The 16,562-nt window shown below is 31.5% G+C and overlaps 2 protein-coding genes across 3 annotated transcripts in view; one reads left to right on the forward strand and one right to left on the reverse strand.

Annotated features, from left to right (window-relative positions):
• The window catches only part of LOC118740935, a 238,066-nt gene that overhangs the window by 134,109 nt on the left and 87,395 nt on the right, over positions 1-16,562 (reverse strand). The gene's annotated exons all lie outside the window — the stretch shown is intronic.
• The window catches only part of LOC118740936, a 53,463-nt gene continuing 50,734 nt past the window's right edge, over positions 13,834-16,562 (forward strand). Inside the window, exon 1 of the mRNA XM_036472697.1 lies at positions 13,834-14,023. Coding sequence (XP_036328590.1) covers positions 13,998-14,023 — 26 coding nt within the window. The 5' untranslated portion in view covers positions 13,834-13,997. The remainder of the gene's footprint in view (positions 14,024-16,562) is intronic.

Genomic DNA, 16,562 nt, shown 5'->3' on the forward strand with positions numbered 1-16,562 from the left:
TGTGATTAAGTTGGGCAAATAATGAAAAGGCACAAAGGATTTGAAAAAGTTGTTTACTATTTCTTTTTTATCTCAATTTGAAGTTGGAGAAATAAGTCCCAATTAGAATGTATAATTTAAAAATACATTTTCCAAAAATAACGGAGCGGGAAAGGGAGGGGATTTGAGAAGCTTTTGGCACAGCCCAATGTTCAACCGGAAAAATTTTTATTATGTACTATATATATATATGTATATAGGTTTGAAATTCCTGAGCGAAACCAAGAAAAATCATTGTTTATTTCTTAACCTTAAATTCATACCTTCAAATCGGTATAAAAAGGAAATGAGAACCAAATTTTACAAATGCTTTGGTATTTATTCATATTTTGACCAGGGACCGAAACTAACATTTATTTATTTTTTTTAAGTCACCTTACCCAATATTTTTTTAAGTTTGAAATAAGAGTCATTTTCTGATAATAAAAAAACCGCTTATCCAAATTAAACAAGTCTGGTATCAAATGAAATCTATATAAAGTAAAGCTTGCGCTGCATTCCTTTTTCTATAGTTCCAAACCAGTTCTAATTTCGTCACCTTAGATATATTTAGACTTCTAATGGAATGATGGGGGTCTAGTTACCAATAGACTAGTATGTTTTTGGCGATAAAGATCTAGTACGGTACTAGAAATTTCATTCACTAGTCCGCGGTTTCCCTGCAGGGTATGACCACATAAACAAATCGCGTAGCATAACTTTTGAACGATTTGGCATACTTTAAAGAAAAATATTTAAAATACTTTATGATTTTAGTTGTATGTAAGTAAATATATAAGTACATAAGTATTTACCACAAGACGTTTTTCAATAGTCAATACGATTTTAGTAAGTCCAGGCACTGGCATAAATAAAATTTGGTGCAGAAAATTGAGTTTATATATAATATTAGTTCAATATTACAAATATAATTAAACGCGTTATAATCCTATGTACATATAAACAGGCAAGGTTGCAATAAATGCAGAAATTCATAATTTTATCGATACGTGCACATCTAACAACATAAGTCACATATGCAGCCTGCATATAATTTCAAATTTTTTCTATATATACTACATTAGCTTAAAACGGCAAGGAAGATTAACATTTTAGTTAGCTATGTTACTTTAATTACACTGTCGTAGCCGCAAAATAATACAAGGTCTGTCCTCTCCTTGGGTATGAGCAATCGAACTGCGAAATTAGTTTTAAGTTTTCTGCAAGTCTTCATAAAAAATTTAGTTTTTTTTTTTAATTTTTCCTCCTAGAGAAATTTTTCACGTGTTTTATCTATTTTATGGTATCATGGCGTGCCGAAAACTAAAAAAACTAATGATGCAGTTCGATTTCCCATACCAGAAATAAGATGAAGCGGTCCTCTCCCGCCATATATTTTTGAAAAATATTGAAAAAAAACTATCGTTGCGTTATAAGCTGTTAGCTATCACAGAAATTAAACAAATAAATTATAACGTTTAGGGTAAACGTCTTTAACTAACAGCCATTTTGAAGACAATGGTTATTTAAGAAAATTTATTTAAAATATAAAATTACATCGAATGTAAGACTCAGTTTTCAATTAACTAGTGGTATTAAAAATAAACTGAATTACCTGCTGGACAAGCCACTGAATGCTATTTTCGGCAATGGTATTAATTGCTGTCTACCTCGAATGAAAACCACAAGCAAGCCTTAACACCTAACTGACTAATCATGCGAATTTGCTTTCATTAAGTAATTCTTCAGTTCCGATATTACAACATTACGTACGTGTGTATATTCGCTTACAAATACGAGTATCTGTGTCTTCATCGGCCGGGCTAGTAGTTAGCAAAACGTATTACTGGGGCGTCCTCATTTTCATATACTCACACATGTATGTACAGAGCAGTGATTTTCTAATGCAAACATTTCTATGCAAATCACGTACGCTCACACAAACGTGCATAAATGCTTATACATACATATCTATATGTATGTACGTAAATATGAATTTGTTTGATGTAAGAAAGTGAAAAGGCAAACAGCAGCTGGCAGTTTTTTTTTAACTCCGCTGTAGCGCTTGAACATTAAGAGAAAGCTCGTATTTGTAAATATTGACCGCTTATCAGTAATTTTGGGTAGGCAATGTATACATATATTAATTTACATACTTATGTACAAGTGATGCAAGTGATGGCTTGCATAAAATATAGTTGAAGGCATATGCGCCACCGTCTTACTGGCAGAATGTACTACCGTGAAGTTACTAAAGGCACGCATTTGACCCACATTCGGATGCGAGCGAAGGTATATGAAGCCACTTATGTATATTAGGGTAGTACAAAAATACATTGGCAAATAAAATTTTTTGATTTTTCCTGCTGCTGTTCGAATTGCTATAAAATCGTTAAAAAGAAATATTTTTCGATCGAATAAGACTATTTCCCTACAGAAGTCTTAAAAAAATTACACCATGATGCTTATTTAACTTAAAAATTTTTCATTTTTTTATTTACAAATATTTGTTATTTTATGTTTTCATAACCACATCACGCACGAACAACTCAATGTGTGTGTTTATTTTTTTTTCATTCCACTCGATTATTTCTGTGGTTATGTGGTAAAAATTTTGAAAAATAGGGTTGCCAGATATTTGAAAATTTAAAATAATTTAAAGGCTTAATAAAATAGTTTAGTTTGTTTATCAAAACTAAAAGCGTTTGAAGAGATTCAAAAAACATTTTCGTACGAGGTAGCACCCCCTCTAAAAAATACAGCAACGCTTATTAGAAATTTAAACTTATTTAATACCACAATATGGGTATCAAGTGGAAGGTATCTGCACTCCCAGCAAACGCTTTTGAAAATACATACTTTAATTCACATATATTTTTAGATATTGTTGCCATTTATCTATAAAAAACATTTTTTTTAATTGAAATACATGCGGTTAAGTAAAGTATCAGTTGGAAATAAAAGGTGTTAAAATAAAGCTATAACCCCTACATATTTCTGGATGGAGTTGGTACCCATCTAAAAAATTAAAGTCAGTGCGACAAATCGTCGCTACCATGTCAAACTATCGTATGTGCAAATATGCATATTGCATCATTTCACTTAAAGATGTGTGGCAACCCTATTTAAAAGCATGTTAGCCCATAGCTTATGCGCACACCTTTCGTGTCATACTATTTTACTATTTCTTAGAAAGGTCGCAACCCAGTTGAAAAATATTTTTAAATAACTGCAACCGCTTTTAGTTTTTATGCAGAAACTTAAATATTTTACTGACCTTTAAATAATTTTACATTTTCAAATATCTGGCAACCCTATTTTTCAAAAAAAATTTAAGTTAAATAAACATCAAAGTTTTTATTTTTCGAAGACGCCTGAAGGGAAATAATCTTAATCCACCAAAAAGTATTTATTTTCAAAGATTTTATAGCAATTCAACCAAAAAATTTATTTTCCCCATATGTAATACATGAGAAACTTAAAATCCCTGGCCACACGGGTAAATATTAATCGATTTCACAATAAAAAAAAACATGTCTCCTCATTTTTAATCTTCTTCAGATCTGGGGGTTGGCTGGAGGACAAAAATGTTGGACAACCCTAATGTATATCTATATAAGTATACAGTAAGTTTACATGTACATTTGTTATGTAGCCAAGTGTCAACTAATCTCATCTTACAAAACACTGTCGGTCAATATGTTTTATTTTGCTGTGAGCTAGGCTACAATGTACGTAAACTCGTTGCTCACGAGTTCGCCAACTTATGTTACATATGTATGTATGTATGTATGTATGTATGTATTGATTTCTATAAATACCTCTGGCATTTACTTACAAGCAGAAAATTTTCTAAATAATTTAATTTAAGTGTGATAAACTCTTGCCATTGTTGTTTGTTAATTTGCCGGCTTATTGGTTTTTAAAAATAAATGTATTATCATTTATAGCATACCTAACTGTTGTTTTGCATTGCACATATACATAAATGAATGTCAATGAGTCTTGAATTAGCTTAAACATTTCAAATAAATTAAAAAAAGGCAGACATTTATTTCTGCATTTTTTTAGTAATGCAAAAATTTAAAAACACGTCAATGCAAACTTTTAGTCAGGGATGAGTAACTCCAGCCCCCCCACCAGCGATGAAGATTGCAATGATTCAAATTTTTATAAGGAAAAATTAAATTATTTGTAATAACTAATAATCTTACCTTATAGAAAATGAAAAGTATCAGAAAGAAAGAGATCAGATCAGATGAGATAAGCTCAGATGATGGGAGGTGAGATAAGGTGAGGCGAAGTGAGGTGGGGTGAAGTGAGAAAAGTTAACTCATATGTTGTGTGGTTAGATGTTATGTGTCGTGATGTGAGGTAATGCGATGTGATATGATGTGATTTTATTTTTTAGGTGTGGTGAGTTTGGGTGTAATGAATTTAGGTGTAGTGAGTTTAGGTGTGGTGACTTAAGGTGTGGTGAGTACATGAGTGCGCCGTTCTCTCTCTATCTGCGTTTTTGGAGTGATACTTTTTTAGCGGAGGTTGGCTGGTTGGGAGTAAACTGGCAAATTTAACGGAAATGGTGCAACGGAAATGGTTGGAGCTGAAACAAGTGCTTCTTTAGTGTATGCACATGGTATTTATTTAACAAAAATGTGCTAATAAAAAGCTAAAGAATAACACTTAGAAAAAGACCAATACATGAATGAAAGTAAAGGGAGTACGTATATACATAGATAAAGAAAAGGACAAAGGCAAAGTTAAAAATAAAAACAAAAACAAAGATGCGTAAAGAAATAGGAAAAAGAGATTAAGGTAAATTTAAAACCTTTATTTATATAAGAGCAAAGGTGGGGAATATGTAGATGAAGAAAATAATAAGCATAAAGCTAAACATAAAGATAAATATTAAGAAAAATATGAGGATGAGGATACCGATAAAAGTAACGATAAAAATAGAGGAAGAAAGATTAACATAAAGGTAAAAAGATTTTCTTAATTCTCGGTCTAAATCAGGATTTTCAAGACTATTTCTGGATTTTTGGGCCTTTTTCAAGATTTTCGAGACTATTTCGGAATTTTCGTTACATTTACTGATCCTGTTATCGATATTGTTTTCCATATACTTATCGATATTATTATGGACATAATAATCGATTTGGTTATTGATATATTTATAGATATTTTCATCGATGTTATAATCGATATTTTTATCGATGTTATAATCGATATTTTTATCGATGTTTTCACTGATATTTTTATCGACATAAAAAAATATATGGCTATTGATATATATATATGCATATTTATCGACAGTGTTATTGATATATTTATGAAAATATTTATCGATACGTTTATAAATGCAATAATTCATTTTACTATCGATGTTTTAATAGATTTTTTATCGATATTTAATTGATCTTGTTATCGATATTATTATCGATATTTCTTCATCTATGATCTTGGAATTAAGAAAATGGCCCGATATGTGCACCTCTAGTCGAATTCCATATAAGTCAATTAGGCAGCGGGGCGTAATAATTATTTATTTCAGGTATGCTTAGATAGTAGTTCGCTGCGCTAACATGCAATTTATGATGCAATGATATTTTGGCTAGCTATTGAAATCAATAAAAGCTAGCCCACTTTAAATGACGAAAGACATTTTGTTTGTACATAAATAAAATTCAAGGAAAGAATTGCGAGAAAGAAAAACTGAATGTAACCGAAGTCCCCAAACTTAAGGACAGAGATATCCTTTTTCTGTTGGAGGAGGGTCAGGTATAAATTAAAAAAATTTTCTCACATAGTGTACAAACTCATTACTTCCCGGGAGCGATACCACGCGCTGTTTGCTAGAATTTCAATAGTTTTGCTTGACATATACTATCCATGTGTCTACGATAGCTGAATTTGCAAAGGCTGCAAAAATCATCGCCTCCATAGCAATTAAATTAAGCGCAGATAGATTCAAGGTCGAATGAAAAAAACTATTAAATCCAACTATCCCTTATGTTGCTATCTAATTTTGATAAAATTTTGAATGGGTTCATATATTTATACTGCAAAAATTCCATTGGCATTTTGATTGCCTTTGAAACGGAAAAGCTTTCATAAATAACTTTATCAGCCCATTTCAGGCAAAGGTGATTCACTCCAGCGGACCCCCTCCTACATCTTACTCATATACTTAATCTTAGTTGTATTTTTATTTTTTGGAACCTTTGCATTCGTACCAAAAAAAGAAAAAAAAATTACCTTTGACGACTTTCAAATTGTGAGCGGAAGAAGTTCATAAATACACATCACATGTTTGATTTATTGCATTTATCTACGTTTTGTATTTCTTACCTCTGTCTAATTTTTATGATTATCCGCCATCTTGTTGGCGCCGACATTCACCCCAACCATTTGATTGAGTGAATATTCATGCAAATACCTCAAGTAGCACGCTGGTGTATAACTTGGTGTAAATTTGTGAATTTTGGTACAATTAATCAGATTTATACCAAAATTCGTAAATTTACACCAAGTTATACACCAGTGTGCTACTTGAGACGATATTAAATTTTTTCTTCAATATACAAGTATGACGGGCATTTTTTTATTTAGGTGAATTTTTTTCTTTCAAACAACCATAACTTTCTTAACTCGTGTTAAACCCGTTATTAAAAAATTTATTATCTCAAAAGTTATTTTGAATAGCATACTTCAAATTACATTCGTGTGTAGCGCTGATAAATAAGGAATTATCTAGGAGAATAAACTTGAAATAAACTGGTCGAGCTAAAATGTTTTCACACAAAATTGTTCAAATTCCATTTTCAGTTAAGTCTCGAGTGGTTGCGACCAACTGCTTTTTAGATTAGTGCCATCAATATAATATGGCTTAAGCTATATGTACCTATGTTTGGCAGTCATAGATGCTGTCATTTTCGTAAAACTTTGTGAGTAACAGTAAGTGTTACTGCAGAGAAAATATGTAAAACCAAACCGTTTTTTCGTCAATATTTACTTAAAATTTATATATTCAAGGGCCTTTAGCAAAAAAAGAAAAATATTTGGCTAACAATTTTTGAAAAATGGAAGCGGCTCCGTCCACTAATATAACTCGAAAAATGTTCGAATGTAACTCGAAATCAAAAAATATTTAGAGGTTGCTCAAACTTTTCCATGCATTTTATATGAGGAAAAAACAATTCTTCGTGGAAATAGTATCAAATTCTTAAAAATCAATATATTTCAATCAGAAAACCCTATTTCTTTTCAGTAGACTTCCAGTAATATTATCCAATTGTTTATTTTACCATTTATTAGTATTATAGATATTTTATGGGCCCCATTGAATTTTTTCGAAGTGTAAAGGACCAATAAAAATGGTTTGTATAAAAAAAAACAACTTTAAATAAACAATTGAGTATTATTATTGGAAGTATCCTAAAGGGAAACAGAGTTTTCCGATGGAAAAATATTGAATGTTAAGAACTTTATACCATTTCCACGGAGAATTGTTTTTTTCTAATACTTAACATGGAAAACTTCGAGCGCTTTGAGCGACCTCTAAATATTTTTTTCATTTCAAAATAAAAAAAACAGTAATTGTTAAGCAAAAAAAACAACCGACTTCAATTCTCATATAAGAAATTAGGTGTACCATTAATTTCTTCACGGTTAACGTAGTCCATAGTTATGCGGCAACATATGTACATAAAAAAAAAAAATATTCCGTATAATGTATTCCATAATGTATTCTAAGGTATTACATCTTAAAATGGCACTGCCACAAGTTATATATTTAGTTATAAACAAATACAAATAAATATATATTTTTTTATTATTTTTGGCCTAAGCTTTAGCCACATTTACTACAAGTATTCCCTGTAGGGAAAACACGAACTAGTGAACCAAATTTCTAGTTCAGTACTAGTTCTTTTTCGTCAAAAACAAACCAGTCCGATAGTAACTAGTCACGCACCAGTCCAAAAGCAATGAAATGTGGTATTTTCACTAAACAATTTTATTTCAAATTTTAAACGCAGGGAAGGTAATCACTATGAGAAAAATAATTTAAATCAGCATTTAATCATTATTTATGAATTATTATTGAGTTTTATTTTTTCGCTCAAACGGAACTAATTATTATTTGATTTTTATTTCTGGGATTACAAATAATGATTATTTTATGATTTTTATTTTTTCGCGCAGAGATTATCATTAATTTTGAGTTTTATTTTTCCACTTAAAAATAATGATAATTTATAAAATTGAAAAGGCCATACATACGCAACCTACTGAAATTTTGACCTTAAAAGTTTGGGTCTTATTCCTCTTATAAGGGTGCGCTACCTCTCAAAAGAATACGTCGGTAATTACGCGAGTATAGTTTTTGAGTTGCTTAATAATCATTATACTTAGTGATTCCATAAACAAAGGCCAAGATCCTGAAGGACAATTGAGAAAGGCAATGCAGTTGCAGAAAAAGAGACATTAAAAAAAAAAGTGTCAAAATAATTATCACTTTCTCACTAAATTTATTTAAAAATGCAAGCCACCAGAGCTACCTTTTTTTAAGAAAAGACAAATTAATTTTTTTTTATGCAATCCAGCACAGGTACGACGAATTTTTTACAATACGGGCAACTATTTTTTAAATATTTTAGTTTTCGGTAATTTTTTATAAAAATATGGTCAATTCTACAACAAAATCCCCAAAAATCAGAGTTCCAAACCTTGTGCAAAATTTAAGAAAATTCTGCAAAATTTCATTAAAATAATTCACTTTCTATTTACGCTCTCTAGAAAAGTTTTTTAGCCCATTCAATTTTAGTATAATGAAATGCACGTATGAGGAAGCTAGGACTTACCATACAACAAAAAAAAATTGCTAAATAACAATGGGAAGTCCTAGCTACCTCAAACTTGCCCTTTGTTATACTAAAATTGAATGGGCTAATAACTGAGTACTTAACTTTTTTCTAAAGAGTGTAAATTGCAATACTTGGGTGGAAATTCGCAGTTTTCTTTAATTTTGCATAAGGTTTGGAACTCTGATTTTTGGGGTTTTTGGTGTAGAATTAACCATATTTTTATAAAAAATGAGGGAAAAATAAAATATTTAAAAAGTACTTGCCGGTATTGTAAAAACTTCACTGTACCTAAACTTTATTGACTGTATATCTTATTTAAGTTAAGTACGACAAAAACTTTCGAAGTACTTCATATACATATAAGCTTAAAAAGAACTGAATTTACTTAAAAATCAATATGCTTAAATTTAGACAAGTAAGACAAAGTGAACTAATATTTTTACTTTTAAGCAGAACGCACTTTATTTTTTTACTTACTACTTAAGTTTAATACTACTACTACTACTAATATGGTTTATAAATTTTTAATAAATGCTGTTAAACATTTGTGATTGTATTGTCCTTCCTTCAACCGATCTTATTTAATATAGAAGGGAAATATTTCGACAAGCCTGATTAGAAATGTAGATCTAAGGTGACGAATTTATAACAAGTTGGGAACTATAAAAAATTGATGCAGATCGAACTAGATCTCATCTGTCGAATTAGGAACTGGTTTGGAACTAAGAAAAGGGGATGCAGAACGAACTAGATCTCCTCTGTCGAATTTGGAACTGGTTCGGAACTATAGAAAAAGGGATGTAAAACGAACTAGATCTTATCTGTCGAATTTAGAACTGGTTCGGAACTAGAGCCAAAGGAATGCAAGGGGGGACAATTGACACTTCCTAGGACATCGCAATGTTAAACTCGCCAGTCGCTAGCATGCAAAAGAGAACTAACGCGTACTAGTCATGGTTCCAAACGCACTAGAACCGAACCAGTTCCGCACTAGTTCGTTTCCCTACAGGGTTGTGCAACATGTAATAAATATGTTAAGTTCGTTGCTTTTAGCTTTGAGTATTTTGTGTATCCGGCTTATCTGGTATTTTACCATACGGCATTTCGCCTTCTCTACTATTGAGTTTTGCTTTGGTATATGAAAATTGGCAATATGTATGGTATTGACTTTTGTTTACTACATTTCATTGTTTATGCTACAAACATATATATGCACTTTTCTTACATCAATATTTTTCAACTTTGCGGTGGTCATAGATTTTACGTCACGGTTAGCAAATGTACCCATGTACATACATAATTATGTCGTTCATGCTTCGTTTTTATTTCTGCTTGCTCTCATTGATCTTATTACAAATTTACTATTTGAAGGCACGTTTTAAAAATGGTGTAAGTGATTACAATCAACAACTGATACTCTAATATATGTATAAACATATGTATGTAATTACTTACTAGCATACATTTGAACTTGTTCAGTTGTTATCACCTTTTCTAGAAAAACCTTGTCTTCTGCGGTGGAATTACAAATGCAGCACTGAAAATTAAAAATTCATTGAACATTGCATACAACATTCCATTTGCGAGTTAAGCCCCCAGATTCCTGTGCATACATACTTACTTATATGTATAAATATTTTGTTTAATGTTGCATTTTATCTACGTGCCTGCGCATATTGTCGCATACATACAGTTCGTTTAAAGATTCAGCGCTCTATTCTGGCTGATCAATATAAGGCATGCCGGTGATTAAAATCCAAGTAGATTGACAAAAATTATTCGGAAGTTTGCTGAATGTCTGCTGGTATATCCATATACAAAGATTTTACCACCAGCATTTATATGTATATATGTGCTAATAGATCTACTCCTATGACAAATCATATGTTTGCCTCCAGTTATTTGCTTGAATGTTTATATAGTTGCCAAACCTGTTGCCGTACAAAATACGTATCTGCCAAATTTCCCTCTTAATTTTTCATTATTTTTTTCGTATTTTTTACAGTTATTTTTTTAACAGTTAAACTTGCCCAAATATTTTTTAAGTCCGAAATAAAAGTCCTTAATATTTTTTATTGAAATATTTTTCAATGGAAGGCTTTCCTCGTTATCCATTTCAGTTTTAAAGCTATTTAAGTCCTCTTTTATTTGGCACCAAACTTACTAAATTTTGATAAGCGGTTTGTTAATTATTAGGAGTTAAAAAAATTTGGCAAAGTTTAATTATTAATAAAATAACTGTTATTTTCGCCCCCTGATTTCAAATTTTATTTTATTATTTTGCTTTTTCTTTCCGATTTTAAACTGCATTTTTTTTAAAAGATAGAAAATATTTCTCTCAATGTAAAAGTATCGCTATTTTTTAATTCTTATAAAAATCTGTAACAAATATGGCCTTGTTTGATCTGCTCGTATAATTCCCGTGTAACCTGTTAATCCGACTTTCTTACATCCCTCTTCAATTTAGTCTTAAACTTATCTTGCACCTCTGGTTATATAGTTTTAGAGATTTTCAGAAAGTTCCAGAGACTGGACTTCTTATTATGTAGATTGTATGTACATAAACAACTTTTTTTTACTATTTAGTCGCTGATAGCAAATCTCTAAAATATTTTTTTTATTAAAATAAATGTTCATTAAAACAACGTTGCGCCAGTTGCGGCCATTGTATGGCAGGCGCGGTGGCCCTTCAAAGTTAACTAGGCAATGCTTGGCTGTCGAACTCGAGATGCCCATTTCTGTAAATAATCAACCAACGTCATTACATTAATAAAAGACCAGCCCGGTATAGAACTAGTTATCGTAACTCTCCCTGAAAGTGAGTACGAGAAGTCGAGGTAGTCAATTTCAACGACCGCGATTTATTTTGGGGCGAATTGGACGATATGCACGGAAATCTCTTGTTGCTTCTGCAGTGCTGAGCCACACAGCAAATGGCAAAATAGATATTCTGACAGACGAATTTCGTAGAAATGTGACCCTGCTGATGATGAAATTCTCAAGGTTATCGCCAAGAAACGTATAAATCCTATCAAAAAAATTAATCTAAAAACATCAAAACCAGACCAGACAAGTAAGAAATTCTAGGTTCGGGCGGAGCCGAACATTAAATACCCGGCGCAAGTATTAAATATATGTATTTCGCCTTTCCGAAAGCTACCGCTACATGGTAAGACGGGGTGTATCAATTTTGTGTAAATTAGCGTCCTTAAATTTCGAAATATCAAAGTTTCAAGCATTTCTTAAATTTACCGTTATATAAAAAGCGGCAGTAATTTTTATTCGATTTCAATAATTTTTAACCTTTTGCTTTTATATGGCTAGCACAATAACCATACCGAGTTTGGTAGAAGTTGGTAGAACGGTTACCGATTTACATATATGTAATCATAAGTGGGCGGTGCCACGCCCATTTTCCAACAATGTATCTTAAGCGTATTTCTTGGTAAAGAATTGTTGCAAGCATCAATTTTGAATAAATTAGCTTTAATATTTACTGATTTATCGAAGATTTCGTATTTCTCTAAATTACCGTTATATGTGATGAGGGAGTGGTTATTGTTCGATTTTTTTAATTTTTAGCCATTTGGTATTCTGTATCAAGGCCAACAACTGTGCCCAGTTTGGAAGAAATTGGTGTAGCGGTTACCAAGATATACACATGTAACCATAAGTGGGCGTGGCTACGCCCATTTACAAAAAATTTCTAATATTCTTATTTTTCGTCTAAAACTTATTGTAAATATCAACTTTGAGTTAATTACCTGCAGTAGTTACTAAAATATCGCAGTTTTGGTATTTCTAAAAAATACCGTTATATGGGAGGTAGGCGTGGTTATTGTCCGATTTTGCCCATTTTCAATACCGTCCGTCCTACGCCAGAAAGAAGTGCACGTACCAAGGTTCGCTAAGATATCTCAATTTCTACTGGAGTTATCGTGTGCACAGACGGACGGACAGACAGTCACCGCTTAATCGATTTCTCTTTTCATTCTGATCATTTATGTACTCATTTGTCTATATCTATCTCGATTCGTTTTGCCTGTTACAAACAACCGTTATGTGAACAAAGTTATATTACCCTTGTGCACAAGTGCGCTCGGGTATAAAAAGTATCTGCAAAACGTTAGCGGGAGGTAATTCTCGATATGTAATTAATTCTTGAAGATTACATTTTTCGACAGTCCACGTATAAGACGTTTCCTAACTCATTACCAAGAGTTTAGACCCTTTATTTGCAATATACGGATTTTTCGGATATTTTCGGGACTTTTAGTCATTTTTTAAGGGCTTTGGAAATTGTTTCGGGACTTTTTTTCAGGACTTTCGCGATCTTTCGATGCATTTTTCAGCACTTTTGGGATTTTCCGGGCAAATATTTTTCCCCTTTATTGGGACTTTTCGGGGGTTTCGTGACTCCTGGAGATTATTTTTGTGTCCAGAATGTAATACTTCTCCACGCGGTATTTCGTTAAGTAAAAGTAACTAAATAATTTTCTACCCAGTAGTTAGTCCTTGGAAAATAAGTGTGTACATTTTAGGGTTGTCTTCAAAAATATCAACATCCAAATTACAAAATAAAGACTTCGACGGAAATTTCAAAACAAAAAATATTAGGGTTCCTACCAAGGTATTTTATAAATCTCTAAAATTCGACAAAATTTTCGGAGATTTAGAGAGTCTCGCTGATTTATAGTCAAAGTTGGAATTTTGTCGAATTTTTGCGATAAAAAAAAAACATTTTTTTTTTTTTTTTCAATCCCTGGTAGAGACCCTTAACATACAATGTATAACTTTTTAAGTTTACTAGCAATTTTTTTAACGAATATTTTTCTTTTCTATTTTCAGGTAAGCGATATTTTGCTTTAGTAAGCGAAAGCTTAACGTAAGCCCGTGAGTATGTACATATTTTGAAGATAAAAAATACTTCCGTGCTTCTTGTTTAATTGTGTAGTTATTTACACTACTCATTAAACTACTTTACATTTGCAAAAAACTTCGAGCTATCTTTGAGTGATATTCGCTAAGTAACTATCTAGGCGCGCATAAAATATTAAAAAGAAAAAATTTTGTCTCCAAAAAGCCCTTGCCGAAGGTATCACGAAGTAATCTATGTGGATGCACTTGGTGGCAACTCGGTGAGCTCAGTAGTGTTAATCCCAATAATAATTATGTAAGTGCTAATTTAATAAAAGTGACTTTAGAAAGCTTGACTTTAGATACTGGCTTTGTAGACCCCATTTGGGCCAGTCTTCGAGTTTATCAGTTTTATTGTTCGTAACTATAATAAAAATTTTCCGCATAATTTCGATATATGTAAATAGATATATATATATTTTACATATAATTTCTCCCCTGATTAAATTTATAGGCCACTGTTACAGCGTTCCCACTTTTTGTTAGTGATTTATACCTGAATATTTCGCTAAATTATTCCATTTTCGCGTGCCACTAAACAAAAATTGTTGGAGTGTGCCGCTGTATCGAATAAAACTATTCATTTATGTTTTAATTGTATTGAATTTATTTTACTGAGCAACTCAATGTCGCTTTATAGGTTCTTTTACAATTGATTTCTTAGCCAAACATATTGGGGTATTTATGGGAAATAATTGCTGCATAAGCATAAATAATATTATAAATAAATTGAAGCTTAAAGTTAGTTTGTTTGACGGTTTGGCACGTGTGCCTGACAATGCGTGAGTTCTATATTCAAAATATTCCAACAACTGAAATATGAAACCCTTGTTGTTATGAATAAATTAAATAATTATAAACGTTAAGCATGGTCGACTTTCAGTTACACTACACCTCCTTTTTTAAAAGAATGCTCATACAGACTTTATTGTATGAACAATAAATATAATAATAGTTTATAAATTTATTTAAACTTAAAAAAATAGTTTTAATGATTATATATCTTAATTCTATTTTTATGTACAATTTGGGGTTTTCCCGTTTTCTTATCAGTTATAGTTACATTATTTTTAAAATCTATGTTATTAATTTTAAATGGTCCTTTGTATTGTGGGTCCAATTTGTGCCCTGATTCGTTTTTTAGCAAAACTAAATCACCTATTTTAAAGTTATAATCTAAAACTTTTTTATCAAAATAAGATTTTTGTACTATCTTAGCTTGTTCTATCATATCCCTTGCTCTTTTATGAGATATTTCTAACCTAAATCTAATTTCCTTAGCGTAATTATCTAAATTATAAAGTGGGCTTATTTTGTCAACCTGATCAAATTGTTGAAACCCATTTGGAAGTTTTCCAAAAACTAACTCGTATGGACAATAGTCATGTACAGTTGATGGTGTTGTATTAAAGCAGTATGTAAAATACTTAAGCCACTCATCCCAATCACTTTTGTCTATCGATACATATGACCTTACATATTGGTTAAACGCTTTATGTGATTTCGCGACCGTCCCTAACGTCTGGTGGTGGTGGGCGGTTGATGTTAGTTTTTCTATATTTAAAAGTTTGCATATTTCTTCAAAAAGTGAATTTTTATATTCCGTGCCCATGTCCGATATGAACGTCTTCATAGGACCGTAGACGAGAATAAAATTATCAAAAATTGCCTTAGCTATAGTTTTTGCATTTTTATCTTTAGTTGGTATTGTCACTAAATATTTAGTCATGTCGCATATTATCGTGACTGCGTATGCATTTCCATTTTCTGACAATGGTAGCGGGCCGATTGTGTCAACGAATATTGTATCAAATGCCTAGTTTGGTGTTGGCGTCAAAGTCATTGGACTTTTTATATGTTTTGTTACTTTGGTTATTTGACACTTATGACAATTCTTAACATATTTCGTGATTGTTTTAGTCATGTGTTTCCAGTAATAGTATCTTTTTATTTTATTCAAGGTTCTTGAAATGCCACAATGACCTCCTTCTGCCGGGTCATCATGATATCTTTTTAATATACTTTCAATTGTTTTTGCATCTGTATAATTTATTTGGGTCACCTCATTCAGTAGCGCTACTTTCATTTTAATTAATTTCTTATTGCCCATTTCTTTAAATTCCTTTATAGAGACAAATTCGAAAATTTTCTCACTAGGTGCCACTTGTAATTTGTCAATTGAATGCTTATCGGCCACATCATCGAGCCTAGAGAAAAATTGACCTAAGTCAAATTTCCCTTTAACAAACAAATCATTGATTTGTATATATGTTTTAATAGATTTATTCCGTTTGATATAGCATGTCCTGGGTGTAATCTTTAATTTATAGTATTTTCTCACGTCAGTGTTATTAATAGGTACATATATACTGGGCTTATCATATGTATTAGATTGATGCGTTTTAATTGTGTTTTGATTAAGAGAACTTTTGTTTGTCATAGACCTTGTTTGCATTTTGTATAAAGTGTTATTTTTAACATTTATATCTTTTAAATCGTCAATTGTAATGCGTGATAATGCATCCGCAACATAGTTGTCTTTTCCCCTAAGGTACTCTACCACAAAGTCATATTCTTCAAGATCAAGTCTCATTCTAGTTAGTTTTGAACTAGGGTTTTTCATTGAAAATAGGTAAGATAGTGGCCTATGATCTGATCTTACCAGAAAATTTGTTCCGTAAATGTATGGTTTAAAATATGTTATTGCCCAATGTATGGCGGTTAATTCTTGTTCAATTGTTGACTTATTGCTTTCTCCTT

This window comes from Rhagoletis pomonella, unplaced genomic scaffold (genome assembly GCF_013731165.1).
Source record: "Rhagoletis pomonella isolate Grant_MI unplaced genomic scaffold, Rhpom_1.0 Rhpom_scaffold_00006, whole genome shotgun sequence".
Taxonomy (NCBI): domain Eukaryota; kingdom Metazoa; phylum Arthropoda; class Insecta; order Diptera; family Tephritidae; genus Rhagoletis; species Rhagoletis pomonella.